Source organism: Neomonachus schauinslandi, chromosome 12 (assembly GCF_002201575.2).
Source record: "Neomonachus schauinslandi chromosome 12, ASM220157v2, whole genome shotgun sequence".
Classification (NCBI taxonomy): Eukaryota; Metazoa; Chordata; class Mammalia; order Carnivora; family Phocidae; genus Neomonachus; species Neomonachus schauinslandi.
In genome coordinates, this window is record NC_058414.1 from 82,770,157 (window position 1) to 82,795,545 (window position 25,389).

Here is a 25,389-nt window from a genome sequence, read left to right on the forward strand (position 1 = left end):
GGGAGAGCCCCCAGTTTTACTGCTTCTGACTGAACACAGTGAGGTCTTTGTGGGACAAAGGCCCAGGCTCCCGGTGCCTGGGTAGGGCACTCTTTCCACAGCTCTGGCCGCGGCGGGAGCCGTTCTCCAAGGGGACGCTTTTGACCCGATGAGTCCTGGTGTCATCCTGGCTCCGGGTGCCCCCTGAGGCTACTGGCTGGGGCCGGGCAGAGGTCTGGGGGGCTGGTCCCCAGTGAGTTGGATGGGGGGGCAGGCCTCGGGTGAGACACAGTGGGCCTCGTGCTCCACCAGGCCTGCGGGGCACTGGCAGCCAGGAACGCAGGGCCTCACACAGTGGGCTGCCAGCTCCCCTGGGGGGACGTGCTGGTTGAAGCAGGTGCGGGGACAGGGCGGGCCACACTCATCGAACACGAAGCCGCGGTCCAGGGCACAGCCCACCGCTGCAGGTGGAGGGGAAGGCAGGGTCACGGGGGCACCCCGTCCAGACCCGAGCCCTCTGTGCCACCCTCTTCCCCAACTCGCGCTGGGCTTTGCCCCCTCACCGCAGAGTGTGGGGCCCCGCCAGGCAGGCGTCACCCCCGCCCGGCGGCAGTGGCCAGCATAGGCCTCCAGGGCGTCGCAGAGGCAGGCATCGGCCAAGGAGCCGGGGCCACAGGCACACAGGTCATACACGCAGGCGGCAAAGAAGGGCTCCGGCGGCACCACAGCGTGGCAGCGGCTGAACGGGGAGGACGTCAGCACCCCACACCGGGCATTGGCCTCACGCCTGGCTCGGTAACCCGCTGCCCTGCACGGATCCACCTCGCGGCCCTTGGAACATGGCCGGCTAGGTCCCAGCCCTTCTGGGACCTAGGCGGGAAGAGTGACCCTGATGTGACAGCATCCCCTGGCAAGCTGACCTTGGTGTGCTACGTTCTTCAAAACACTTTCCACCAAATATTTTGGTTTAGCTTCAAAAACCTCCCTACAAGAACAGCAAAGGAAGCACCGGCCACTTTCTCCTTGTCCCCCTTTTACAGACGGACAAGCCGAGGCCCAGAGCACGTAAGGGACTTATCCAAGCTCACACAGCCGGTGAGTGGCAAGGCAGGGCTTGCGGATTTAGATGATGCCTCTTTCAACAGGCCGTCCTGCCTCCCCCAGCACCATGACCCCAAATCATCCTGAAGCTGCAAAGCCCTTCAGTGATCCCCTGGCTTTCCATATAAGCAGGCTGTTCTAAGACTCCCACTCAACTGTGCCTCCCTCAGCCACCCAGCTCCTGTGCCACTCACCTGCCAGCTATTCCCAAAGGCAGCCTCTGTGGGCAGGAGCAACCCCTCAGGGCCCTGCAGATCATCCTGGGCAAAGCCATTGAAGTTCCCACAGAGCCCACACATCTGGCCCCGGTAGGAGCCAGGCACGCTCACCTCCACCTGAGACTGCCCGTCCCACAGCACCTGTGCAGAGAGGCTGGCATTAGGGAGTGGGGAAAGGTAGGGACCCCGTCCTGGCCCCAGGCACTGTCAGCACCCTCCCTGCTGGAGGGGAGGAGAATGGGTGGAGAGAGGCCCCCCACAGAGAGGAGGCAGCTCTGGCCAAAGCCAAGTTGCCCCACGCTGTGTGAGTCCCCGGCGAAGACATGAAGAGCTGACCACACTGGCAGGAGGGCACCTTCTCCCGTTGGCAACCCTGAGCTGAGCCCCTGGTGAAATGCACACCCACTTCCAGAGATTCACTTTCTCGTGGGCATTAGGGCCTTACAGAGGATAAAGCACAATTCGAGTCCAGATCAGAAGTACAGACAAGCCTTATTTTATGAATTTACAGACTGTACTTCTTGCTGAAGGCAGGGAGAAATTTACTCTCTGACATGGGCGTTGGAAGGAATCTCAGAAGTCGCCTAGGAGACCTCAGATGACACCCCCCCCCAACATTTCCCCCTTTTTACCAATGAGAAAACAGGCCCGGAGGCAGTTGGTACTGGCCTAAGAGTCCCACTGTGTTGGTGGCTGAACCAAGATTAGAAACTAGGCTCAGAACTCCTTTCGCTGCACCCAAGAATCCCAAGATCCCCTCAGAATCCAGCCGAACTTTCTCACCTCCCTGGCCTGATGTGGCCCTGGACCTAGCTGGTATTCCCACTCCCTCTCCAGATACAGACGCCTGAACCGGTCCGGGGCTCCCACACCCCCACTGGCCCTGGCGGCGCACCTGGAGCCCCGGCTGGGCGTGCACGATCACCGCGCGTCGCTGCAGCTCCACGTACAGCAGCGGCTCCTGTAGGAAGGGCAAGGCCACCGGGCGCCCGTCCACCTGGCGGAGGGAGGCGGGAGGGGGACGACGCCGGGAATGACGAGTGGACCGCGGACGGCGCGGGACCCACCTTCCCCGGGTCCTCGGCTCTGCTCACCGTGACCGCTCTGCCCTGCAGCAGCCGCACGACCACGTCTCCGAGCAGCACCGCCACCTCCTGGGTCCAGGCCACACCCCTCCGGCCCCGGTTATCGTTGGTCACGTGCACGCTATGGCGTGAGAGGCCCAGGTGCCGCGGTCAGCAGGGACAGGTGTGGGGAGTTGGGGGAAGGCAGAGGGGGCAGCGCACCTGAAGTCCGCTCCGCGGCAGTCCTTGGCCAGCACGTAGCTGCAGCTGCCTTGGAAGTGCAGCAGGCGGCCGTCGAAGGTGCGGTAATGAGGGTCTCCGAAGGCCGTGCAGGAGGCGGGGCGAGGCAGGCAGCGGGGGCAGCAGCTGCCGGGACTCAGGGCGGGGGCCTCGTCCTGGCCTCAGCCCCAGGCCCCGTCAGACACATCGCCCTCCCCGCCGTGCCCCACGCAGAGACTCCCCGGGACCGAGGATCGCCCGGGAGTCTCCGGGGACTCGGACTCCGGCCTCCGGGCTCACCGCGAGCGGGCTCAGGGCACCCCCTTGTGGCCATGCCTGGAACTGCAGGCCTCGGGTACCTCCGCCCCACCGCGCGGCGGCCGCTACCCCCTAGCCCTGCCTCCCTCCTTCCTCCCGCCTCGTCTCACCCGGACGGCGGTGCCACGTGCCCACTCACCCACCCCCGCCCTGGACTGCGGCACTCACGGGGCCACAGGAGAGCGGCGGGCAGCGCTGGCTCTGGCAGCGCACCGTGCCGGCCACGCAGGAGCAGGTGGTGCAAACGTCCACGGCCCAGCGCTCCCCGGAGGCCACCGCCCGGCCCTGGTGCGCGCACGACTGGGCGGGGGCTGAGGCGACAGGAGCGGGGTAGGGTCACCTGCCCGTCCCTCGCACTGAGGTCTCGCTCGTCCCCAACCCCCATCGTTCTGGCTGGCACCTTGGCATCGCTCACAGCAGCGGCCGGCCTCTCGCACCTTCGCCCAGCCGTGGGGGCAGGAGAGGGCGGGGCACTCCTCCAGGTCGCACTGCACGTGGCCCCGCTGAGGACAGATGTCACTGCTCTAGGGACCTCCCGCAGGGCCTGGGGGCCCTGGCCTCACCCTTCTGGGGGCCCTCTGGGTCACAGTCTGAGGGAGCAGCCCCTTCTCTCTGCCCCTGCCCCACAAGAACACCCATGTCACGTTCCAGTGGGGGATGAAATCCAGCCCTTAGTTCCTTGCCCCAGCCCACGGACGCCGCTGCCCGCTCTCAGAGGGGGCGCCTTTTTCTAATTACCTCAAAGACCCCATAGTCACTGGTCCAGTGTCCTGAGACTCTCTATCCACCCATCTGTAAGGCCCTGTGCCCCACCCCATGCCCACCCTACGACCCCCAGCTCACACGGCAGGTGCAAGTAAGGCAAGCGTTGCTAGGGTCCTGCCAGCTCTCTCCATCTGCCACGCTCCGGCCCTCAGCCTCCACCACGCATTCTGAGGAGGGAGAAATGAGGATGGGGGAGCATTGTCCTTCCAACTGCATCCTCCTCTCTGGAGCTCACCCTGAAGGCCCACAGCAGGGGAGTGCCCACACCATTCCACGAGCACCCTGATGGTGTCGGTTTCTTCATCCGGTATCCAGATGACCTACTAGACCTACCCCAGGGCTCAGGAAGAGGAGAGGGTCCTGGAAGCCCAAAGAGCCAGAGGCTCTTGGGAAACCTCCGGCTTCCCATGGGCTGGCTGCCAGCTCAGTGCAATGCCTGGCCAGTGGGCCTGGGGTCCCTGAGCCCACCGACAAGCCTCAGGCGAGGCCTTGAGAATCCAGACTTCATTCCCTGATTTCCTCTACCTTTTGCACCCCAATGAGTAACCCTTCATTTCTACAAAAGAATGAAGCCTGCATTTGGAGTATAGACCCCAGGTTGCCCACATAGACTCTGGATGCCACCCTTCCTGTCTCCCCCCTGGGCTCATGCTCAGAGGATGCCGGTCAAGGCTGACTTACCTCGGCACACGGGGCAGCAGCTCCCAGGGGGGGTATGGCGCTCTGATGGGGGACAGCTGAGCTCCGGACAGGCCCGGTGAATGCAGAGCCATGTCAGGTCCTGGGGAAGGGCATGTGAACACCACTGGTAGAGACCAGCAGGGAGGGAGCAGGGTGTGTAGTAGGGAGCAGGACTAGGCCAGATAGGATATCCAAGGTAAGTGGGTGGATGTCGAGGTGAGTGGGGAGCCTGGAGCCACTGCAGGAGAGGGCTTGCTGCCGCAGCCTACAGTGGAGGAAGAGAGCGCTTTGGGAGTCCCCGGGGCAGGAGGCTCACCCGGCACCTGCAGGTGTAGCAAGGGTCGGGCGGGGCCAGCTCGGAGCCCAGCAGGCCTTCTGTGCAGTTACTCAGCGCCTCTGTGAAGACAAGAACTCCGTGTTGGGGGGAGAAGGGGGAAGCAGGGGGCAAAAGCCCACTCACCCACTGTGTCCCCGGACTTCTTAGTCCTAGGGCATACTCCTATCCCTAGGGCCGATTCCAAGAGGAGAAGTCCTCTTTCTTCTGCGGTCAGCAAAGAAAAGTTGGGACTTTTTGAAAAGAACTTCGCAGACTACTAGGGTGGAGGGCCTGGAAATGGACAGGGTGTGGCTTCCTTAGCCTCAGGTCACTAAGGACCATCAGGATGCCTCGCCTGCTCCCTCTGCTACTTCCTTTTATATCACCCGGCTAGAATGGCACAAGGAAGCCCAGAGAGCCAGGGAGGTACTCCAGGTTCTAATCCTGGCTCCAGCATTCAGTGCCTGTGCCATTTTGGGCAGACTAACCAACCGCTCTGAACCTCCGTTTTCTCATCTGTAAAAGGGAACAATAATACCCCTCACTGGGCAACTGAGAATTAAATGGGATACTGTTTATTCAAAGCACCGAGTACAGTGTCTAGCATGCAGTAGATGCATAATAAATGTTAGTCCTCTTCTCTTTCCCTGAAGCACATCCTAGCAAGTGCTGGTAAGAACGGCTCCCCACCTCTGGAGCCCCTCTGGTCTCCCTTTGCTGCTTTCAAGAAGCCCGCGGGCCGGCAAAACTCCCGCTCCGCAGCGCCACCTGCTGGGCAAGATGCTCCACAAACTGGCTTCAGAGTCAAGGATCCCCAATTCCCCCCTGCGGGGTTGCAGCCCTCCCCTGCCAGGGCATGGGCTTCCAGAATAGTCCACTGGACTCAAGAAAGGGGGAGGGCTGGGCTGCAGAGGAGAGCTGGGTGGCTCTTCCAGTGTCACTCTGGGGTGGCCATCCTACCCTCTTTACCCCATCCCCAGCGACTCACGGGCACAAGTGGGGCAACAGTGCTGGGGCCCAGGGGGCAGGAGCTGGCTGGTGGGACAGCCCACCAGGCTTGGACACTGCCGCCGGTGACACTGAATGCTGGGGGGTCCCTCAGGCTGCAGCTACAAAAATGAGTGAGCAAAGGGGGTGGGTCTCAGGCCCTGGAAGCCGAGAAGACACCCTCTTTCGCTGGACTCCAGGCCCTTCCATCTGCCTGCTGCACCTCCCCCTGGATGTGTCTTGGGCAGATTAAAGTCCAGTCTGCAGAGACTCACCGTCTCCCCAGGTTGCTTCTCACCCCATGCCCTAATTCCCAGAGGTGATGTCCCCTTCTCTTTCCTGTTACTCAGGCCTGACCCTTCATGTGACCGTTGACCCTCCTGCACTTTCATGCCATCCTCCCTCCTCCCTGCCAAGTCTCTGGACATGGGACATCATACAGCTGCTCGCCATTGCCTTCACATGGAATTCCCTAACATGCCCCCCCAACTGCTTCCCACGTATCTCCCTCTACCTCCCATATACACCCACCCTACACTCCAGCTAGGAGGGCTTTCCCACTGCCCCCCCACCCCTACCCCCCCACTCAGCGCCCTCCCCACCCCACACTTCCTGGCCCTGCCTAGCTCCTCACTTCACCCCAAGTCCTGCCTCACCTCCTGGCCACAGGCGCACATTCTGACCCCCATAGTGCTCATGCCCCACAGGGTCCAGGCTGCCCCCTTTATGGTGCCCCACCCCTCAGCGTTGCCGTCACCCACCTCACAGATGCACACTTCACACGGGTCTGCCCCAGGCTGGAAGCTCTCCCCGGGTTCATACTTGCGGCCCTCATGCTCACAGTCTTGGGGCGGGGGTGGGGGTGGGGGTAGGAGCAGAACACGACCAGGGAGGCTTTAGGCTGGCAGGAATGCCAGGGGGTGGGATTCTCTGCCCCCGCAGTGCCCCCCAGCTCCAGGGATTGGCATGTGTGCAGGAATGGGGGTCACTTCTCTAGAACAGCCCGGCTCTGCCGCCCAGCCCAGTACAAAGGACGGAGATGTTGAGCGGGTGCCGCCTCCCTGCCTTCCCCCAGCCAGCCCCAGGCTCCCAGTACCAGAGCATCGAGGGCAGCAGTCGTTGAGCCCCTGGTGGGGCCGGGCACAGGCGATGACACACTGGACGTGAGCACAGGTCACGATGCCCTCATGGCACATGCAGGAGGAGCAGGGGCTTTGGGGGTGCACCCAGCTACTGCCTTCAGAGTGCTCCTCCCCATCGGCCAGGCAACCTGTGTCCCAGGTGGGCAGGGATGAGCTCTGAGGCTTGGTTCTGCCTGTATGCCCTTGTGCCCCCAACCCTGGGCGCTTGGCAGGGCATGTGGGTGCTGGGAGGGGGATCTGCAGGGAGGCGGTGAGAAGGGGGGGGCAGAGCTCCTATGTGTGGGGGAGGGGAAGGGCTCTGGCTCAGGGTCAGAACACCTGGGTTCTTATCCCATTCCATGTCTGCTTGCTTGCTAGACCAAGGGCTACAACAAATAGTAGCCCAGTACCAGCAATGGTAGCTGGCATGCAGTAGGTGTGTAATAAATGCATGCGGAAAGAAGGAAAGGCTCCATCCCTAAGCATGTGCCCAAGGTAACAATGTAGACCCAGATGGCTAAGATGCAAATCCTGACTGCCACCTACTAGCTGCATGACCCCAGGCAAGTTATGTTACTTCTCTGTACCTCGCTTTTCTCATCTGTAAAATGGGAATAATAATAGTACCTATTTGATAGTGTGTGGGTTAAATGAGGTATGTGTCAAGTGCTGAGCTCAGACGGGATGTGCTCAACCAATGTGAATCGTCATTATTTTGAGGATGAATAGAGTGTGGTTAGGAAGGGGGCAGTTTTGAGGGGGTGATGGTCCGGGCAGGCCAGGGGCAGGGAGAAGTAGGAAGAACTGAAGACTAGCAAGGTGGGAGGGCCAGGCAGGTGGATAGGGAGCAGGAGGCCAGGGGAGAGCTAGCAGAGAGAGGTGGGGCAGGTACGGGGCATCAGGGCGGGGGGGGGGTGGCAAAAGCAAGGGGGCAGCCACATGGGGCCGGGCATACCTCTGCAGCGAGGGCAGCACCTGGCCTGCTCCGTGACCTGGAGTGGGCAGGACAGAGGAGGGCATGGCAGCCGCACACAGCTGACCTGGCCAGCCTGCGGGACATGCCCTTTAGGCCAGGAGCCCCAGCGGCATTGTGGCCCTGTCCCCACCCGGCTCTGCCCCCTCCCTACCATACCTGACAACGACACCACTCACAGCTGCCTGGGGGCCCCTCAAACTCTTCCCCGTCCCCGTGCTCCCGGCCCTGGGAGAGGCAGCCTGTGGGAAACACGTTTCCTGGGTGAGGGGCTGTGCCACCTTGCCCTGTCCAACCTCAGGCCCGGCAGACGGGGGGGGGAGGGGTGGTGGCATGTGGAAGGCAGCTCACCGTGGCAAACAGGGCAGAAGCAGGGTCCTGGAGAGGGATGGGGGCAGAGAGCTGGAGGACATGGCTTCTTCTGGCAGTGCATGGAACCTTCCTGGGGGAGAGAGGTCACACTGCCACTTCTGGACTCCATGTCGTCACAACCTCAAACCAGGCTACACATGGCCCCAGGGCGGGCTGTCCCTACTGAGCCTGCCAGGCTCCGACCTCCCTCCCTTGGCCCGGGAGACCAGAATCCAAGCCTCTTCCACCAGATGGTACCCTAGGAGACGGGGGTGGAGGAAACAAGGTCTTCCTGGTCAGAGAGGAGGATCAAGGGATGAAAAGTTACCAGGTTTCCAAAAGGCCGCCTCACCTGGCAGGTGCAGAGGGAGCAGCCGGGGTCAAGTGGATCAGGAAGGGTCTCTCCGGGGGCTGCAGCGACCCCATGATAGAGGCATCCTGGCAGGGGAGGAAATGCAGTCAAAGAACATCTGTCCACGTAGCCCTGCACGGCCATGCACGCCTGGGCCCGGGACCTCCACCACGGCTGGAGGAGACATTAGGTGCGGCCTGCCGAGGCCAGCAAGGTGAGGGTGGGAGGAGAGCCTCCGGCTAGCTGCGAGTGGGGAGGCCAGCAGGCATGAAGGGGGCTGAGGACTGGAGCTGGGATCAAAGACTGCTGGCAAGTTTCGGTCTGCGCCGCCTGAGGGAAGAGGTGAGGAATATGGGCACTTCTGGAAATGAAGGCTCGAGGTGGCCCGGGCTCCCGATCATGGGCAAAAGAAGCCAGGAGGGTAGGAAGCTGCCTCTCGTGACTGCTGACTCAAGGGCATGGGAGCCCTCGAATATGTTTGAGTCTGCTGATGTGACATTTTAGGAAGGCGATGGGACAGTGTAAGAGCAGGAAGTTCTGGAAGCACGAGGCCCAGTTATCTGATGAGCACAACCGTGAGTCTGAGGTGACAGCAGGGACAGACAGGAGGGCACAGGTGGGGTGTGAGGAAAGCACAGGGTATGGGTTTGCTGTGGGGCTGACGGTGGTGAGACCAGGTGACTCTGGGCGCCTGGGAGCTCCAGAAGGGGCAGGAAGGGCAGGTGCTGTCCTACCCTGGCAGGTCGGGCAGCAGTGTCCAGCCGGGGTAAGCGGGAGGCTGCAGCCTAGAGGCTCGCAGGGCCGGCGGCCACACGTCACGAAGCCTCCGAGGCAGGTACACAGATTGCAGGGCTCTCGGGGATCCGGGAACTCTTGGCTGCTCAGGTAGGACTCCCCTAGATACTCACAACCTTGGAGAGAGAGGACGGGGAGGGGCAAGGCAGAGGCAGAAAGGGTGAGAGGTGAGCGGTAGTCCAGTCCAGTCCAGTTGGGCCTGAGCTGGGGCCTCAAAGACACACCAACTGGGGGGAGGGGAGGGCTCGAGCCAGGCAGGGGAAGGGGGGCAGAGGAGTCTGGGGTGGGGGGACCGGCCGAAGCTCAGACTTCCCCCCTTCAGCCTGCAATCTACCGGGAAAGACCCACACAGTATCTGTCCCTAGAGTTAAATACTCAGCAGGCCACTGCCCAGCCAGAAGGCACCAATGTCCCCAAGCTGAGGAGAGCTGGAGATAGCCCGAGATGGCTTAAGAGACATGGTTCAAGGTATCCTCTTCCCAGTACTCTTTCCAGCCCTCTGATGAATCAGGGACGGGGAGGGGATCCCAGAGTGGTGGCGGCCTGACCCGAGCAGCTCTCTGACTCTTGCTGACCTCTTTTTTTAAAAAGAGAGGGCGCTTCGAGTGATAATGATGTGTCAGGGTTGGCTCATCAAATGCACCCCTCCTGCGGGGAGTGCTGATAATGAGGGAGGCTGTGCAGGTACTGAGACAGGGAGTATGTGGGCAATCTCTGTACCCTCCTCTCACTTCTGCTGTCAACCTAAAACTGCCGTAAAGAAAAAAATAAAGTCTTAATAGGAAAAAAAAAAAAAAAGAGGGCAAGTCTGAGTCTCAAAGCTTTGGCAGGCAAAAGTGCCTGACTCAAATTTAATGTTTTATTTTTAACTGTATTAGTATTTATGGAACTCTTCATTCCTGGCAAATCGAATTCATTTATAGTATGATATAAAAACTCCTTTCTAAAAAACATTTAAATTTAAAAGTTAATTTGAAGAAAAATAGTTAACTAAATAAAATTATAGGTGGTCGAGGGTATGTAACAATATTGCGAAGATAGTACAAGGGTGACCAAAGACTGGGGAACTGGGTCCTGTTCCACCGTCTCTTGTTTACAGGAGCTGAAGTTAGAGTTACATTTAAAAATGGTTAAGGTAGTGAATTTTATGTTATGTGTATTTTACAAAAATACACATTTTTAAAAATGTATTTTTTAATTAAAAAAAAAAAATGAGGCCCAGAGAGGTTATGTAACTTGTCCAAGGTCACATATCCAAATAGCATCAGCGGCAGGCCGACTAAAACCTGGCAGCACCAGGCTTTAGTCCAGTGTTTGTTATTATGTGATAGATGTTGTGGACCCACTCTAGGGCAGTAAGGGTGATGCCGACCCAGCCCTCCCAGCCCCTCATCCCCACAGTCCCCTGGCCCTCACCGTCACAGACAGGGCAGCAATCACCCCTGGCGGGAAAGGGGCACTGAGCAGGTGCACAGGCCCTGGGTTCGCAGCTGACGCTGCCCTCCCAGCAGAGGCAGACGTGGCACGCGGCACTGGGCGCAGGGAAGCGCTCCCCGCTGGCAAACTCCTTCCCCTGGTACAGGCAGCCTGGGGCGGGGGGAAGCGAGGAGGGCAGGAGCCGGGGCTGTCTGCCAGGCCCGCAGCCTCCCAGGCCCTGCGGGCTGGGCACTGTCCCCCTCTCCCCCCTCCACCTTCTTAGTGAGAACCCCGACGCAGGAGGGGTGGGCTTGGAGGGAGGGGGACGCGGAGTAAGAGGGCACCAGGTAGGGCGAGGCTCAGGGGCAGAGTCGGAGCGAGCAGGGGGCGGGGGCGGTGGGGGCGCCGCCCAGGCGTTACCGGCGCAGGAGGGGCAGCACGGCCCCTGGCGCGGGTGGGCGCAGGGCGCAGGCGGGCAGGGCAGCCGCTGGCAGGACGCGGAGCCGTGGAGGCAGAGGCAGCGGCGGCAGGGGTCGTCGGGCAGGGAGAAATGCTCCAGGTGGCGGGCCGGGACCCCGCCGCCCGGCCGCGGGCAGCCGGAGGAGGCGGCTGCAGGGGAGAGCGCGCGGCAGGGCTCCCGGGAGAGGCTTGCGGAGGCTCCCCGCTCTCCCCGCCCTCCCCGCTCTCTGCGGGCCCGGATCCGCCCGAGGGCGGCGCCTCCTACCGGGGCACTGCGGGCAGCACTCTTCGGGCAGCAGGAGCGGCTCGGGACAGGGCAGCGGCGGGCAGCGGCGGGCGAGGCACTGCACGCTGCCGCTCTGCAACGGGGGGACCACGCCAGGCCCGGTTAGCGGCGGGAGGCAGAGGAGATGCCCGCGCTTCCTGGCGGCCACCCTGGGGCACCGCGTCCCTGGTGTCCCACGTCCCGCCCCTCCTCACCCGGGCGGGGGGCGGGGGCGGACTCACCAGACAGCGACACTGCCGGCAGGGGTCGGAGGGGTGAGGGAAGTCCGCTCCGTTGGGGTACTCTTTCCCACCAAAGGCACAGCCTGGAGGATGGGGCAGCTGTAGGCCCGGGAGGGGCCCTACTCCTCCCTGGGTATGCCGCCCTTGCAGCCCTAAAAGCCCATAGAGGGGACCAAGCCATCCCGGGAGACACCCCCCAGCCCCCATCCCATCCACCTCACCATTGCAGTCGTTCTGGCAGCAGGGACCAGGCAGCGGGTGGGCACAGGGGGCCCTGGGGCAGGCCCGAGGCTGGCAATGGGCATGGCCTTCCCGACACTGGCACTCCTGGCAGGGGTCTCGGGGGTGGGAGAAGCTCTCGCCATCCACGAACACTCGTTCCTCCAGGATGCAGTCTGAGCATTGGGGCGGGGGCAGGGGCGGGAGTGGCGGCAAGGCCTGACAGTTCTAGGGCTGGGCCAGGTGCCCAGCCATCCTCGGGGTCCGGAGCCACTGAGGAAGGGCCACAAGGAAGCCCCGAGAGGAGGGTCTGTGTAGGCAGGCGTGGGTAGCTCTCTGAGCACACGCTTGTGTGTGTGTGTGCGTGTGTGTGTGTATTTGAGGCCATTTACGTGCGGGCACATGTGTTGCCCCTGAGGGGGACGAGCCAGGGAGCTCATGTGTGCAGGTGCGTGTGTTTGTGATACCCACCCTGGCACGACTCTCCACCAGGGCAGGACTCGGGTCACACTGCATGCCAGCACCCAGTCTCCGCATGCCAGACCCAAATGTTTGTTGCATGAACCTGCTTTATACAGAAAGATATGCAAATATATCTGACTGGTGGGGGGATTGGAAGAGGAAATACAGAATGGAAGGAAAGAATCACAGAGTAACACGAAGGGATAAACAAATCTCTACTCTGCCTCCCGCCCATACTCTGTGAGTTCCAGAGAGTTCCAAGCTGTGTCCGACTGGAAACAATTCGGAAGGCTGTTGCTTTCTAAGGTATCTGGTGAGCCCAGGGGGCCATGGGAGAGCTGGGTCCAGGGCCCCCAAGCCAGACAGGTGCAAGAAGCACATACCTGGGCACCTGGGACAGCACTGGCCGGGTCCACTCTGGGGCCTGGCACAAGTTGTGGGAGGGCAGTCAACCAAGGAGCATCTCACAGTCCCCTCCTGGGAGCAGGGGAGAGGGCAATGGGGGTGGGCCCCAGGAGGGGCTCAGCAGGGCAGCGCAAGCCCGGGCAGGTACCTCGCAGCGGCAGGCGTGGCAAGGGCTATCTGCGTCTGTGAAGTTCTGCCCGTTGGCGTACACTTGGCCCTGGTAGGTGCAGCTCTCACAGCTGGGGCAGCAGGCGCCTGGGTGGGGCAGACTGATCAGAGCCCGGCGAGCCGGGGTGGGCTGGACAAAGTGGGGGGGAAGAGAGCCAGATCCGGGTGGAGCACTCACCTGGGGGCTGGGTAGGGTGCTGGCAGGGGGCTGGGGAGCAGAGCACCGCCCCACACATGGGCACGCCATCGTGACAGGCGCAGGCCGTGCAGGGCTGACCATCAGGCTCCCACTGGACCCCCTCGGCAAACTCCTCTCCATCGAGCACACAGGCTAGAGCGAGGGGGGCTGTCACCAGGGCAACCTGGACGCCTCCAGCCATCCCTGACCTTCCCAGACCACGGGACCTTGGCTTTGCCATCCCCACGGTGGCCTCCGAACACACACCGGACTGGTTGGTGGGCCTGGCAGTGCCCCCCTCCCTGTGAAGGAACCCCTTCCATCTGCAGCGGCTGGACGCAGCCCTCCTGTGAAGCTGTTCCTCCCTCCCCCCCTCCCCACACCTACCTGGGCAGAGCTGGGGGCCAGAGGCAGGCAGCGTGCAGGGGGCAACCGGGCACTCCTGCTCCTCACAGGAGACCTCGCCGGCCTAGGAGGGACATTGGCTAAGGGTCCTCAAGGGCTGACACAGATCTGGGGCGTGAGAGGGCGGGACTGGCTACCTGGCAGGAGCAGCGGATGCAGCGCCCACTCTCTTGGAGTCTAAAGGTCTCCTCACTCTGATACTGGTGTCCCTGGTACTCACAGCCTGGATTGGAGGACAGGAGGACCGGGGCGGGGGACAGAGCTGGAGGCTGCCGGCGAAGCCTCACACCACCTCGAGGCAGCCACCGCCCACCCTGCTGTGCCAGGCTCCCCTACCTCCAGGATCCCGGGGCCCAGTTGGCCATGAGAAGGGGAGTGAGGACGTGGTGACAGGAGCTTAGGCTTATCAAGGCCTTCTCCCGTACTGTAGTCCAAGGGGCTTCCTATAGGTCCCAACGCCTGAGCCCACCCCTGAGCCTCCCTGGGGCCAGTGCTTGCCCCTCTCCAGGTGACTCGAGGCCCCAGCTCACCGTCACACACTGGGCAGCACTGTCCAGGGATCCTGCCTGGGTGTCTGCAGGGCACAGGTGGGCAGGGCAGAGGCTCACACTGGACGCTCCCATTCTGCGGATAGGGCCTGGTCAGCGTTCGAGAGGCAGGCCCGGGAGCCAGGCCCTCCCTGCCAGGCAGCCACACTCACAGCGCAGCGACAGTGCGAGCAGGGGTCCCCAGAGCCCACCGGCTCTCCGCTGCGGTACTCCCGCCCATTTAGGAAACAGCCTGTTGGGGGAGAGGGTGCCTCAGACCCTCCTCAGGATCCCCCCCCCACACACACACACTGCTGCACGTCCTGGTCCCAGCCTTCGTGGGAGCCCGAGCTGGGCCGTCCGTGAGCTCTCTGAATGCCCGCCCCAGGCGCCACTCACCGACTCACCATCACACAGCGGGCAGCAGGTGCCTGGCAGGGGCCGCGCAGGGTACGGGCACAGGCTGGTGCACTCTTGCTGGCGGCACTGAACGTGGCCCTCCTGGGAGGGGGCGGAGGGGGCGGAAGGGGCAGGGGAAGGGGCCTTTAGAGCTCCGTCACGTGGCAGAAACAGCAATTGAGTCCCTGCGATCCACTTATTAGATATTGTTACGGGTTGAACTGTGTCCCCCCCAAATTCACATGTTGAAGTCCTAACCCCCAGCATGTCAGAACGTGGCCTATTTGGAAACAGGGTCATTGCAGATGTAATTAATTGAGATGAGGTCAGGAGTGGGATGGCCCCTCCAATAACTGTGTCCTTGTAAAAAGGGGAAATTTGAACACACACACACACACGCACACACACACGGAGAGCAACACGCAAAGATGAAGGGAGAAGCCGAGGGATGCCAAGGATCGCCAGCAAACCACCAGAAGCTAGGAGAGAGGCCTAGAACAGATTCCCTGTCACAGCCCTCAGAAGGAACCAAACCTGCTGACACCTTGATCTTGGACTTCTGATCTCTTGAACCACAAGACGATACATTTCTGTTGTTTAAACCAATCCGTTTGTGCTACTTTGTTATGGTGGCCCTAGAAAACTAATACAGATGTATAACCCAGCATGTTACTGAAGCACTCTGTGACTCAGTTTACCCATCTGAAAAAAGACAATAATAGTTCTGTCCTCGGGCACCTGGGTGGCTCAGTCGTTAAGGGTCTGCCTTCGGCTCAGGTCATGATCCCAGGATCCTGGGATCAAGCCCCCCATCGGGCTCCCTGCTCAGAAGGGAGTCTGCCCCTCCCCCCTGCTCGTGCTCTCTCTCTCAAATAAATGAATAAAATCTTAAAAAAATATAGTTCTGTCCCCATAGCCTGTTATGGGAATGTAATGAGATGCGGTGCCTGGTGTGACCTCCACCTCTGGAAGCTGGCAATCCGACTGTAGCTGCTGCTACCCCCCACGGCCCTTCCCACCCAGACCCCACCCCTTGAATTCACACCTGCATCGGGGTCCCCCACGGCCAGTCCCATAAGTGGACAGCCAATGACTCTTCTCACAGGTGTTGGGGAGGGTGGTCCGTGCGAGCAGGGAGGGGGAGCACATCCTTGCAGAGGGGGTGGGTGCAACCATTTGGGTTGCTGAAGTGAAATCCCATAGGCTGGGGGGGCTTATAAACAACAGAAATTTAGTTCTCACAGTTCCGGAGGCTGGGAAGTCCAAGAGCAAGGTGCCAGAAGTGTCTGGTAAGGACCTGCTTCCAGGTTCCTAGACACCTGTCTTTTCAATGTGTCTTCACATGGCTGAAGAGGGGAGGAGCTAGTTCTCTGGGGTCCCTTCTACAAGGACACTAATCCCTTTCACAAAGGCTCCACCCTCGAGACCTGAACACCTCCCAAAGGCCCCACCTCCTAATACCAGCACCTTGGGGGTTAGGATTTCAACATATGAATTGGGCTGTGTAGGGGTGGGGCACAAACATTCAGTCTATAGCACCTGGCATGTCTTTCCTCATTTCTCCCTGCTTAAATTCTACTCACCCTTTAAGACCTAAACCCATCCCTCCCATGAAGATTTTCCAGATCTGTGCTAACATAACACAAGTCACAAGTCACTTTAAATTCTCTGGTAGTCAAATTTCAAAAAGTAGAAAGAAGCAGATAAAACTAAATTTTAAGATATTCCATTCAACTCAATATATCCAACAGTTATTTCAACATACAATCAACATAGAGTATTAATGAGATCTTTTATATTCCTTTCTTTTGTATTAAGTCTTTAAAATCCCGTGCACATTTTACACTCCAGCCCATCTCAGATTGGATGGCCCCATTTCCAGGGCTCAGTGGCCACACGCAGTAGGTTACAGATTGGACAGCCCAGTTCTAGATGGCTCGAGGAAATCTGCATTTCTCTCTCCCGGGAGCTGTTGCTGCCTGTCCTATCCTGCCCTGTCTCACTCCTGGAGCTTGTGAGCTCTTTGAGTACCTTCACAAATCCGTGCTGCACACCTGCTATGCTCAGAACTTGGCACACAGACAGGCACAGCCCGGTCCCCCAACCCCCCACCTCACAGAGCCCAGGATCAGGTCTTCTCCACCTCTGTCCCCTGCCAGGGCCTATGGGACGTGCTCAGTGAAATGAAGGAATGAATATGGTGGGCCTGGGTGTGGGAGCAGCGGCGGGGCTCACCAGGCACTGGCAGATCCGGCATGGGTCCCCAGGGGCCGTCCACTCTTGGCCATGCTCCCGGTAAGAGCCACCTTCCGTGCAGCCTGGGGTGGGGGTGAAGATGGGCAGAGAGGAAGCCTGGTGGCAGCCCGCCTGGCTGCCGGCTTCAGGCTGCCCCCACCTTCCTCCACATGCCCTCGGGGGGGCTCTCTCCTGAGCTCAAACCAGACCACGTCATACCTCTGCCTAGACTCCTGGGGGCTCCCAGGGCCCCAGACAGGGTAAGACCCCAGCTCCTTAGCCTGCCCTTCCAGGCCTCCCAGGACCCAGCGCGGCCACGCCCTCCTCCCCCTGCCCTCGGCCTCCCCTCATCTCCCACTGCAGGCTTTGGCCATTCGTGTGTGCTTGCACCTTCCCCCCAACACACACCCACCTCACACTGTCAGTCCCACCCCTTTGTGCAAGCTGTCCTCTCTTCCTGGGATGCCCTCCACCTTACTCCTCCCATCACATAGCTAACTGCTCTTTATCCTGAGGGCTCCCTCAGGACACGCTGTCTCCGGGACGCTCTCCTTCCTGTGTCTAGGCTGGATTGGGTCTCCTTCCTCTGAGTTTCCACAGTGCCTGGCACCTGATCCTCATCCTGCCTTTTCGGTAGTACTGGTGTGCGACTCAGCATCACCCTCTAGCTGTCCGCGCCGAGGGCCCGCCTCTGTCCTCCGTGCCCAGAGTAGGTAATAATGGTCAACATTTATCAGGGTATAGACTGTCATTATCCACACCTCACAAATGGGGAACTGAGGCACGGAGTAACTCCCTCAGAGGCACACAGCCATGACGTGGCAAGGGCAGAATCTGAGCCCAGACACCTCAGCTCCAGAGCAGGCTTGACCCGGCATCGCTCCCCCACTGACCAAACCGCCCAGGTCAGAGCCAGCGGAATGAGCTCTGCTGTGGAAGAAATGGCGTGACTTCCCCGCCGGGAGCTCCACCAGGGAAGGGTCAGGGCTCCTACCTTGGCAGGTCGGGCAGCAGCGCCCAGGCCTTGGGACCGGCTCAGGGCAGGGGCTGGGCGGACACTTCATGGGCACACAGCGAACCAGGCCGCTCTGTAATGCACAGATAGCTGACTCCCAGAGAGCGCGGGGTGGGCAAGGGTGCGACACCCTCGGCGGGGGGGTGGGGCACAGGGCCGGGATGGAGGGAAACCTCACTGGCAGCAGGTCTTGGAAGGTACATGAGGGGATGAAAGGGCAGCAGGGGTGGCCCAAGGTGGGGCAGCGAGTGAATAAGGAGGAGCAGGGCCTGGACAAAGGGGGGGCGGTGGGACTTACCAGGCAGGAGCATTGGAGACAAGGGTTGGAGCTGGACAGGAAGTTGGCCCCCTCTTCATAGGACTGCCCCTCATATTCACAGCCTGGGGAGGGTTGCCAGGATGATAGGCTGGTCAGCAGAGAGCAGGGTGAGTGGACATCACCCAAGGGAAGGCATGACCCCAAGTAGGTACTGGACCCTCGGGGGCTGAGGGGGTGGAGGGGCGAGGCAGGGCAGGAGGTCACCTGGCCGGCAGACGGGGCAGCACTCCCCAGGCGGGGTATAGCTCTCCAGGCAGTTGAGCTCTGAGCATGAGGGCCCCTGGCACCGCACGGTCCCTGCCTGCAGGGCAGACACTGAGCCCTCCCTCCCTCTCCACTGCCCACGCTCACTTACTCTGCTGGCCTAGGGGGCCTAGCAGGCTGCAGCCTCGACGCCTGGGGGGCGGCAGCAGCTCTGTCTGGCCCCCAGATTGGGCTTGGCACTGCCAGGCCGGGGGTATGCCGAGCATCAGGGATGTGCGTGGTGGCCGGGCCTGGGCTCTGATTCCCTTACCTGGCAGGTGCAGATGACACAGGGCTCTGGATGCCACGTTTCCCTGGCCCTGTGGCCTCCGGGGCAGCCTGTAAAACCGGGGCCAGGCCCCCCCGTGTAAGAGACCCATAGTACTGGAGCAAAAGCTCCCACAAGTACCACATCGAAGGGCACCATTCAGGCGATAACCGGAGATTTTTATACTTCCTACAACTTTCCAGCAGATGGCAGTCAAGTGTCTGACTCAAACATAATCAGTAGATTTCCATTATTTTACCATAGAAGTGTTGAGGAAAGGGTGCCTTTTCAAAAAATTCCACCGAAGATATACGAGCTAGCAGTGGCCTCAAGGCACCTCGTATCCTGAAAGTTCTGTGCGTGTGTGCGTGCGTGTGGGCGTGCTTGCGTGAGGGCATGTGCGTGTGTGCGTGTGTGTCCCTTGTCTTTGAGATCCATCAGCTCCAGATACTCCCCTCCTCATCTCGGGCCAAGACTCCCGGGCTCCATTTCCAGACCCACTGGTCCCCTGAGCCCCTGACCCACCCTTCACACTACCAGCTGATATTCTGCTAGATAAAATATAGGATGCTCAGTTGAACTTGAATTCCATATAGACAATCTATACTTCTTTTTAGTATGAGTATGTTCCAAATATTGCAGGAGACGTACTTACACTAAAAAAGTGTGTGTTGTTTATGTGCGAAATTCCAGTTTAACAAGGCATCCCGTATTCTCTTTGCTAAATCTGACAACCCTATTCCTTGACTACGAGCTAGTGACGTCCCTCAGCAGGGCCACTGCGTCCATCTCCTCCCACTTCTCTTCACATCGCTGGCACCACTGCCTTCCTAGCTTCCTACTGTTCCCCGGGATCTGACCAGTCGCCCGTGCTTTAGAAGCACCCCTCCCTCCCTCTGCAGCCACTGCCATCCCTGACTCCCTGGCTCCATGCCTAGATGACTACTGTGCTAGCCCACTAACTGGTCTCTCGCATCTAGCCCAAACCAGATGAATATTCCTACAACGCTCCTTTGAACAAGCCACATTCTGGCTCTGCAGCCTTCAGTGGCTCCCCATTGCCCCCAGAAGAAAGTCCAAGCTGCAAGGCTTACAGCAGGCTCTTCCCACTGGGCCTTTCCAGACTGATTTCCTACAACGCACCTCTCCCCACCCTGTTCTTGTGCCCGAAGGGCCATTGAGTACTGTCTCCTTCCGCTGAAATCACTTTCCCTTGAAGGTGCGGCTCAGATGACCCGCCCCAACACAGTCTTGAGTGGAGACCCCTGCCTTCCCACCATCTCCTCCGGCAGCTAACCACACACTGCCCTCCTATAGTTCTTTGAATCTGGTCACTGGATCTTAAATCTTGTGTTGTATTAGCTTTCAGTTTATCTTCGCAACTAGGTTAGAAGCCCCCTGAGGGCAGGAAAAAGGTCAGACAGAGGCTCTGGCTCAGTCCCAGGCCAGAGTCCGTATTTGCGGGCTATGCTTCGGTTCTGAATTCCCCGAACCACTGCCAGAGTGAGTGGGCAGGCACCCTCTGGGCACGTGGCGGGGGGGCACACGGTGGCTCTGGGGGCCCCCAGAATGAGTGCAGGAGGTGGGGCCGGGTCTGGTGGGGGGCTGACCTGGCTCACAGTGCGGACAGCATGCTCCCGGCTCCGGGCAGGGTCCCCTTGGGCACAGCTTCTGGGTACAGGTTATGGCCCCTCCCTGTGGGGAAGCCGACAGGTGGCTGCGCGGCGTCAGAACTCTGAGGGCCTGGCCTCCGCACCCGAAAGCTCACCCTCGGCAGCGACACAGTGAAGGAGCAAGAGGCCGAGGCGGCTCAGGGTACGTGGGCTACCCTCAGTCCGAGGGCAGAAGAGAGACACCCTACCCCCACCCCCATCATCTCCTGCTTCTCTGGAGCCCCAGGAACCATCTCTTCCCCGTGCCAGCAAGTTCCCAGAATGGAAAGGTCCTAGGAAGGGAACCGAGAGCTTCCTCAATGGAGGAGCGAGGAGGGAAAAGCTGGAAGAAGGTGGATGTGGAGCCAAGTGAGGGAGACCAGGCGGGTAGGTGACAGGGACAGACGGATGAGCAGGGACAGGGAGGGTCCACAGGTGAGGGGGTGATGTAGGAAGACAAGCAGCTCCATCCCCTCTGCCCTCCATGCCACTGTTTGCCAGGCCCAAATCAGACGGGCTTGGGGGCCCCCCACCATGTGTATGTGTGGGGGGGTTGAGCTCCAGAAAACAGAGCCACTTGGAATCAGCTGGAGCCACTGGTGGCAAAGGCTTTGGGGGAGGGGCGGGCAGACCCCATTACTCAACTTCCAGCACACGAGGCTGCAGTGACTGGTAACTTAAGTGAGGCAGGTGAGGGGGACAGGTATGGGATATGCAGGTGGGTCACGGGAACTCACCAAGCAGTGGCAGGTGGTGCAGGCGTCTGGGGAGAAGGTCTCCCCGTGGCCATAGGCCTGACCGTTGTGGCTGCAGTCTGGGGAGGAAACAGGCCATCACTCAGGCCCTCACGGCCATCCCCAGGTGCCCAGGTGGTCCTGGCAGGCAGATAGGGTGGCACTCACCATGGCAATGGGGCAGGCCGGGCTTGGGCTCACAGTGCACAGCCCCGTCCCGGCAGACACAGGCTGTGCAGGTGTCGGGCTCCCAGCGAGCGCCCTCGGGCCAGGCCCGCCCCAGTCCCCAGCACTGGGCAGAAGCGGGGCGGCATTCACAGGACTCCAGCCGCCTCACCCTCGCCTGCAGCTCCTTGTTCTGGGGGAAAGACGGAGGGGAAGGTAGGAGGTGCTGGCTCAGCTCCGCCCCATCCGACACATCCGGCAGCTATGTGGGGTGTGAAGACTGAGCAGAGCGAGAAGGCAATTTGACTGTTCCAGGCACAGGTGGGTCCCTTCCAGGCAGCACCTAGTTTAGCCACAGTTCTCAAGATCTGGAGTCTGGACAGGCTCGTAGGGGAGCCCGGGGCCTCCAGACCTCTCCTTTGGACAGAAGCGGACCAATCCCCTCTCCCCAACAATCGAAGACCTTTATCCATCCAAAATCCTTTCTGATGAGGCCTTACGGACAGTAGGTGCTCCATAGTGTTGGCCAAATACATGAAAGGACATGAACATCTAAATTGATAAAACCAGTACTCTGGAGATTCTTCATTTGTATGGAAGAATCAATATTAAGAACCGTTCATATAAGAACTTCTCCGTGTGCATTTAAAAACCAAACTCTATTTTACAGTTCCCGCCGCCCTCCCCCCAGCCCAACCCTTCTTTCCTCTAAGGACGCAAGACCTGCCCTACCCCGCACACACCCACAGGCCTCTCGCGCTACCTGCTCTCTGAGCGCCGTCATCTGGGCCTCCAGCCTTCCCAGCCGTTCCTCCAGGGGGCGCCCCTGCTCCTGGGGGGCCCCAGCAGGGGCCGAGGCGAGGGCCGGCCCCTGCGGCCCGTTGTCGTGGATGTCAGCAAGCTCAGGGGGCTCCCTGAGGATGACCCCACCTGAAGGGGAGAAGAATCCAAGGTGGGCTTGTGGGTGAGGGACTGACAAGGTCTCCTGGGTTCTGTCTTCCAAACACTGCAGGGGAGGAGGGGCACCCTGGGCCCCACCCCTGTCCGCCTGCCCACGCACCTTCCAGAGAAGGAGATATGGTCTGTGAGGGTGCCGGAGTGAAAGCGTGGAAGGAGAAGGGAAGAGGTGGACAAAAGGGGCCCAGACCAGCTTTCCCAAGTAGCAAGGACCTCTGTCGGCTATCAGCCCCAGGACCCTGACCTGCTGGGGCCATGGGGAGAGTATCTAGGCCGGGGCCTCCCTGCAGCCTCCCATATGCTGCAGGGGCCTCCAGCCATGGGGAGCGGGTCAGGGTCCCCCATCTTTATGTGCGCAGGGTCTTGGCCAGGGTGAGCCTGCGGAGCTGACCAGTCAGGCTGGGAGCGGCCAGCGTGGGCTGCAGTGCAGGGGAGGGAGCTGGCCATGTGAGCGCCCCCGGCCCTCCAACTGCCCGTCCTCACCAGTCAGCGAGGGCGCTGTTACCCGAGCGTGTGCACAGCGAGGGGCGGGGCGGCTCCTCCCTCTGCTCCACCCCCACCCCGCCCCAGCCTTGCCTCTATTTCCAGGCCCGCGGTGGCGGGGCCGCGGGACCCCACATCGGGACCTCACAGTCTGTATCTGACAGAGGTCCTTGCTACTTGGGAAAGCTGGTCTGGGTCCCTTTTGTCCACCTTTCGCCTTCTCCTCCTTCCACGCTTTCCCTCCAGCACCGTCCCAGACCAACTCTACTTCCCTGAAAGGGGGGTGGGCAGGTGGACAGAGGTGGGGCCCAGGGTGACCCTCCTCCCCTGCAGGGTTTGGAAGACAGGACCCCACACTGGGCAGGGGGAGCTCCAGAAGGTGGAACTTGGCTGCATTTCTTGAAGGGTTTGGGGAAGGAGTCAGCAGGGCCCCCACTAGCTTTCAAGGCACCAGGCGGAACAAAGACAGCCTAACCCTGGTTTTTGATGACACTATGTTAGAGAAGGGGGTTCCTCTGAGTTCAGGCCTGGGGTTGGACAGCCATTTCCACCTCATTTGAATCCCTCCGGTGCAGTCAGAAAAGTGAAAACCGTAGGTGGGCGGGGGGTGGGGGGGGGGGGGGGGGGGGGTGGTGTAGGCTCACTCCACAGACCTCCCATAGACCAGATCCCTCCTCCGGGTGGGGGTGGGCAGAGGAGGGTCTGGAGGAGGAAGAGGAGGAAGGAGAGGGGAGGGTCTTCCCTACAGAGGCAGCAAATTATGAGGCCAGGTCTGGGGTGGCTAAAAGGGTTTCTCATAGACACTAGTCCTGTGAGGCAGGGGACTATGTCACCCACTCCCCACCCCCACTCCCCCAAGCGGGGATTGGAGAGTCGCATTTGAAACCTAAATTGTCTTCTTTCTTCCAAACCTGCTTTGGCCCGAATTCCTTGGCTTTGTTGCTGCCATCCCCAGGGACTCTGATATCAATCTGGGGCTCGGTTTCCCTCTTTTGTGCCCCCCCAACCCATCAGCCTCTGGTCTTATCCAGTTGTCCCCAGCCCTCTCCCCTCGCTCCACTCAGGAGGCTGAAGTCAGAGCCATCCTCCCTGCCTCCACCTGACACCACTTCTCTAAATCACACATCTGAAGCGGCAAGTCCAAATGTGACCTTTTGCAAATGCCACCCGTCTTTTCAGCCTGCCCCACTACTCCCCACATCCAGGTTCTAACGCCCCAACAAATGCCGGTACCCAAGCCTCTTGCGCACATTCCCATTCCCTCCCTAGCCGGGTATCCTGTCACCTGGAACTCGGTAGGGCTACTGTAGGTGGCGTTCTTCCCCACCCTCTGCAGGGCAGCTGAAGACGAGGGCTCAGCATCTTAAACCCTCCGTCCCAGCTTGACACCCCCACCCCCACGGTCTCTCCTCTCAGGCCACACCTCCAGGTCTACTTCAGCAGCACAATAAGGGAGTCAGGGAGAGGGTGGGGGTCCTTTGGGACCCTCCGGGAAGACAGGGCCAGTCCCTTGCCTGGAGAGACCCGCAGAAAGAGCTCCAGATTGTTTCACAGAGCCTGATTGCTCCCCATGGAACTGTCCTCGGCTCCCCTCTCCCCAGCCAGCTGCCTAGTCCTTGCACTGCCCCGTCTATTCCTGCCTGCCCCCCCCCCCCCCCCCCCCCCCCCCCCCGCCGCCCAGCCCCTCCCCCCCCCCCTCCCCCCCCCCCCCCCCCCCCCCCCCACGGAAGGCCAGACACAGATTCAAAGTCAGCTCCCATAGCGGGCCTCCCCACCCCCCCACCCCCGCTTTCTCAAGACAAATAATTAACTTCAGACTCCCAGATTCCAGGGCAGCCTCTCCCCCACCGCTGCCTGCAGGAATTCCTCCCGAGCCATTGCAGGAAGCACCCCCCGCCCCCCGCCCCGGGCCCCAGGCCCCAGCCTCCGTGCTCGCCCCCACGCGGGCTCCTCCACCGACGGGGAGGACTCAGGCTGGCCCGGGAGGCGCTCGCACCCCGCGGCGGGAGGTCGGGAGAGGCAGCCTGGCCCCAGCTCCTTCCCTGGGGCTGGGCTGAGTGAGAAAACGGGGTCCCGCCGAGCCGCCCCCGAGCCTTCGGCGCCCCGACTTACCTCCGCCGGTCGCCGAGACCAGGGCCAGGCTGATGAGCTGCAGGACGAGGGGCAGCGGAGCGGCCCGGGGCCCCGCCATGCTCGCTCCGCCTCGCTGTCTGTGGTCGCAGCTCCGCAGGCGCTGGGGGAGGCGGGGTGGGGACACACCAGGCCGCCTCCCACCCAGTCTTTGTTCAAGGAGCGCTTCTGGAGTCTGTCAACCCGCCCGGGGGCGCGCGCCTCGCCGATGGGCACCTCGAGCCCAGCGCCGTCCTGACCCCAGCCCTGTGGCAGAGGGCAGCGCCCGGGGAGCAGCCTCAACCCTGCAGGAAGCTGGGACCCTCTCCTGCGTATGGTCCCTGGTGGAGACCCTGACAAGAAACACAAATTTATCAGTCTGAGGCCCTGGGACAGCTGGTTTTCCTGCCTCCCCCCCACTCCCTTGGGGTTACTCCGTTTGCCCTGGGGTTCCCAGTTCAGCTTCTTTCTTGCTTACAGGAGGATGGGGCTGGGTTAAAAACCCTATTTAGCCAAATCCATGTGTCCTTAGGCAGACCCCTAACTGTGCCTCAGTTTGTTTGCAAACTAATGTCTACTTTATAGACTGGCAGTGAGAGTATATAAATAGGGTAGTGGTTGGCACATGCTAAGTGTGTAAATAACAGTAAATAACAAATTGCAGCAAAGATGCTGCTCCAGGCTGCTGAGATCAAGGTCTCCTGCTTTCTTCCTCCTTTGTCCACCTATGTGTTTCCTTCCCAGACTCTACTCACCACCCCTGTCCACCCCACTAACCCCAGGCTTGGCCCCAAATGCCAAGGCCTCCCTTTGCTGCCTGGTCC

The 25,389-nt window shown here is 60.8% G+C and overlaps 1 protein-coding gene across 1 annotated transcript; it reads right to left on the reverse strand.

The window, feature by feature from the left end:
- On the reverse strand, positions 1 to 24,647 carry LOC110588968 (kielin cysteine rich BMP regulator). Its single transcript, XM_044920012.1, has 40 exons — positions 24,569 to 24,647; positions 21,780 to 21,946; positions 21,020 to 21,209; positions 20,855 to 20,931; positions 20,076 to 20,160; positions 17,934 to 18,016; positions 17,615 to 17,708; positions 16,621 to 16,703; positions 14,394 to 14,487; positions 14,160 to 14,239; positions 13,990 to 14,083; positions 13,597 to 13,682; positions 13,442 to 13,523; positions 13,055 to 13,207; positions 12,857 to 12,963; positions 12,687 to 12,780; positions 11,844 to 12,017; positions 11,623 to 11,705; positions 11,381 to 11,474; positions 11,077 to 11,265; positions 10,657 to 10,827; positions 9,180 to 9,356; positions 8,446 to 8,531; positions 8,094 to 8,184; positions 7,902 to 7,984; positions 7,725 to 7,818; positions 6,745 to 6,918; positions 6,410 to 6,492; positions 5,650 to 5,770; positions 4,662 to 4,741; positions 4,346 to 4,445; positions 3,743 to 3,831; positions 3,300 to 3,402; positions 3,068 to 3,210; positions 2,585 to 2,757; positions 2,393 to 2,504; positions 2,194 to 2,295; positions 1,275 to 1,439; positions 543 to 849; positions 1 to 440 (listed from the first exon to the last, which is right to left on the reverse strand). Exons 1-40 carry the CDS (start codon positions 24,645 to 24,647, stop codon positions 190 to 192), a joined length of 4,893 nt encoding a protein of 1,630 aa, XP_044775947.1. The 3' UTR covers positions 1 to 189.
- Between the last annotated feature and the right edge of the window lie 742 nt (positions 24,648 to 25,389).

Bases quoted from the DNA above. Each gene is read 5' to 3' on its own strand.
- LOC110588968 (XM_044920012.1), bottom strand. From the start codon at position 24,647: ATGGCGGGGCCCCGGGCCGCTCCGCTGCCCCTCGTCCTGCAGCTCATC. The intron at 10,828-11,076 runs GTAACGCCTGGG...CCCCCGCCCCAG, and splicing joins GTGCTGCCCCTCCTGCGCCG to GCTGCCTGTACCAGGGGAAG. The intron at 8,185-8,445 runs GTGAGGCGGCCT...TCTCTCCCCCAG, and splicing joins GCTCCCTCTGCACCTGCCAG to GAAGGTTCCATGCACTGCCA.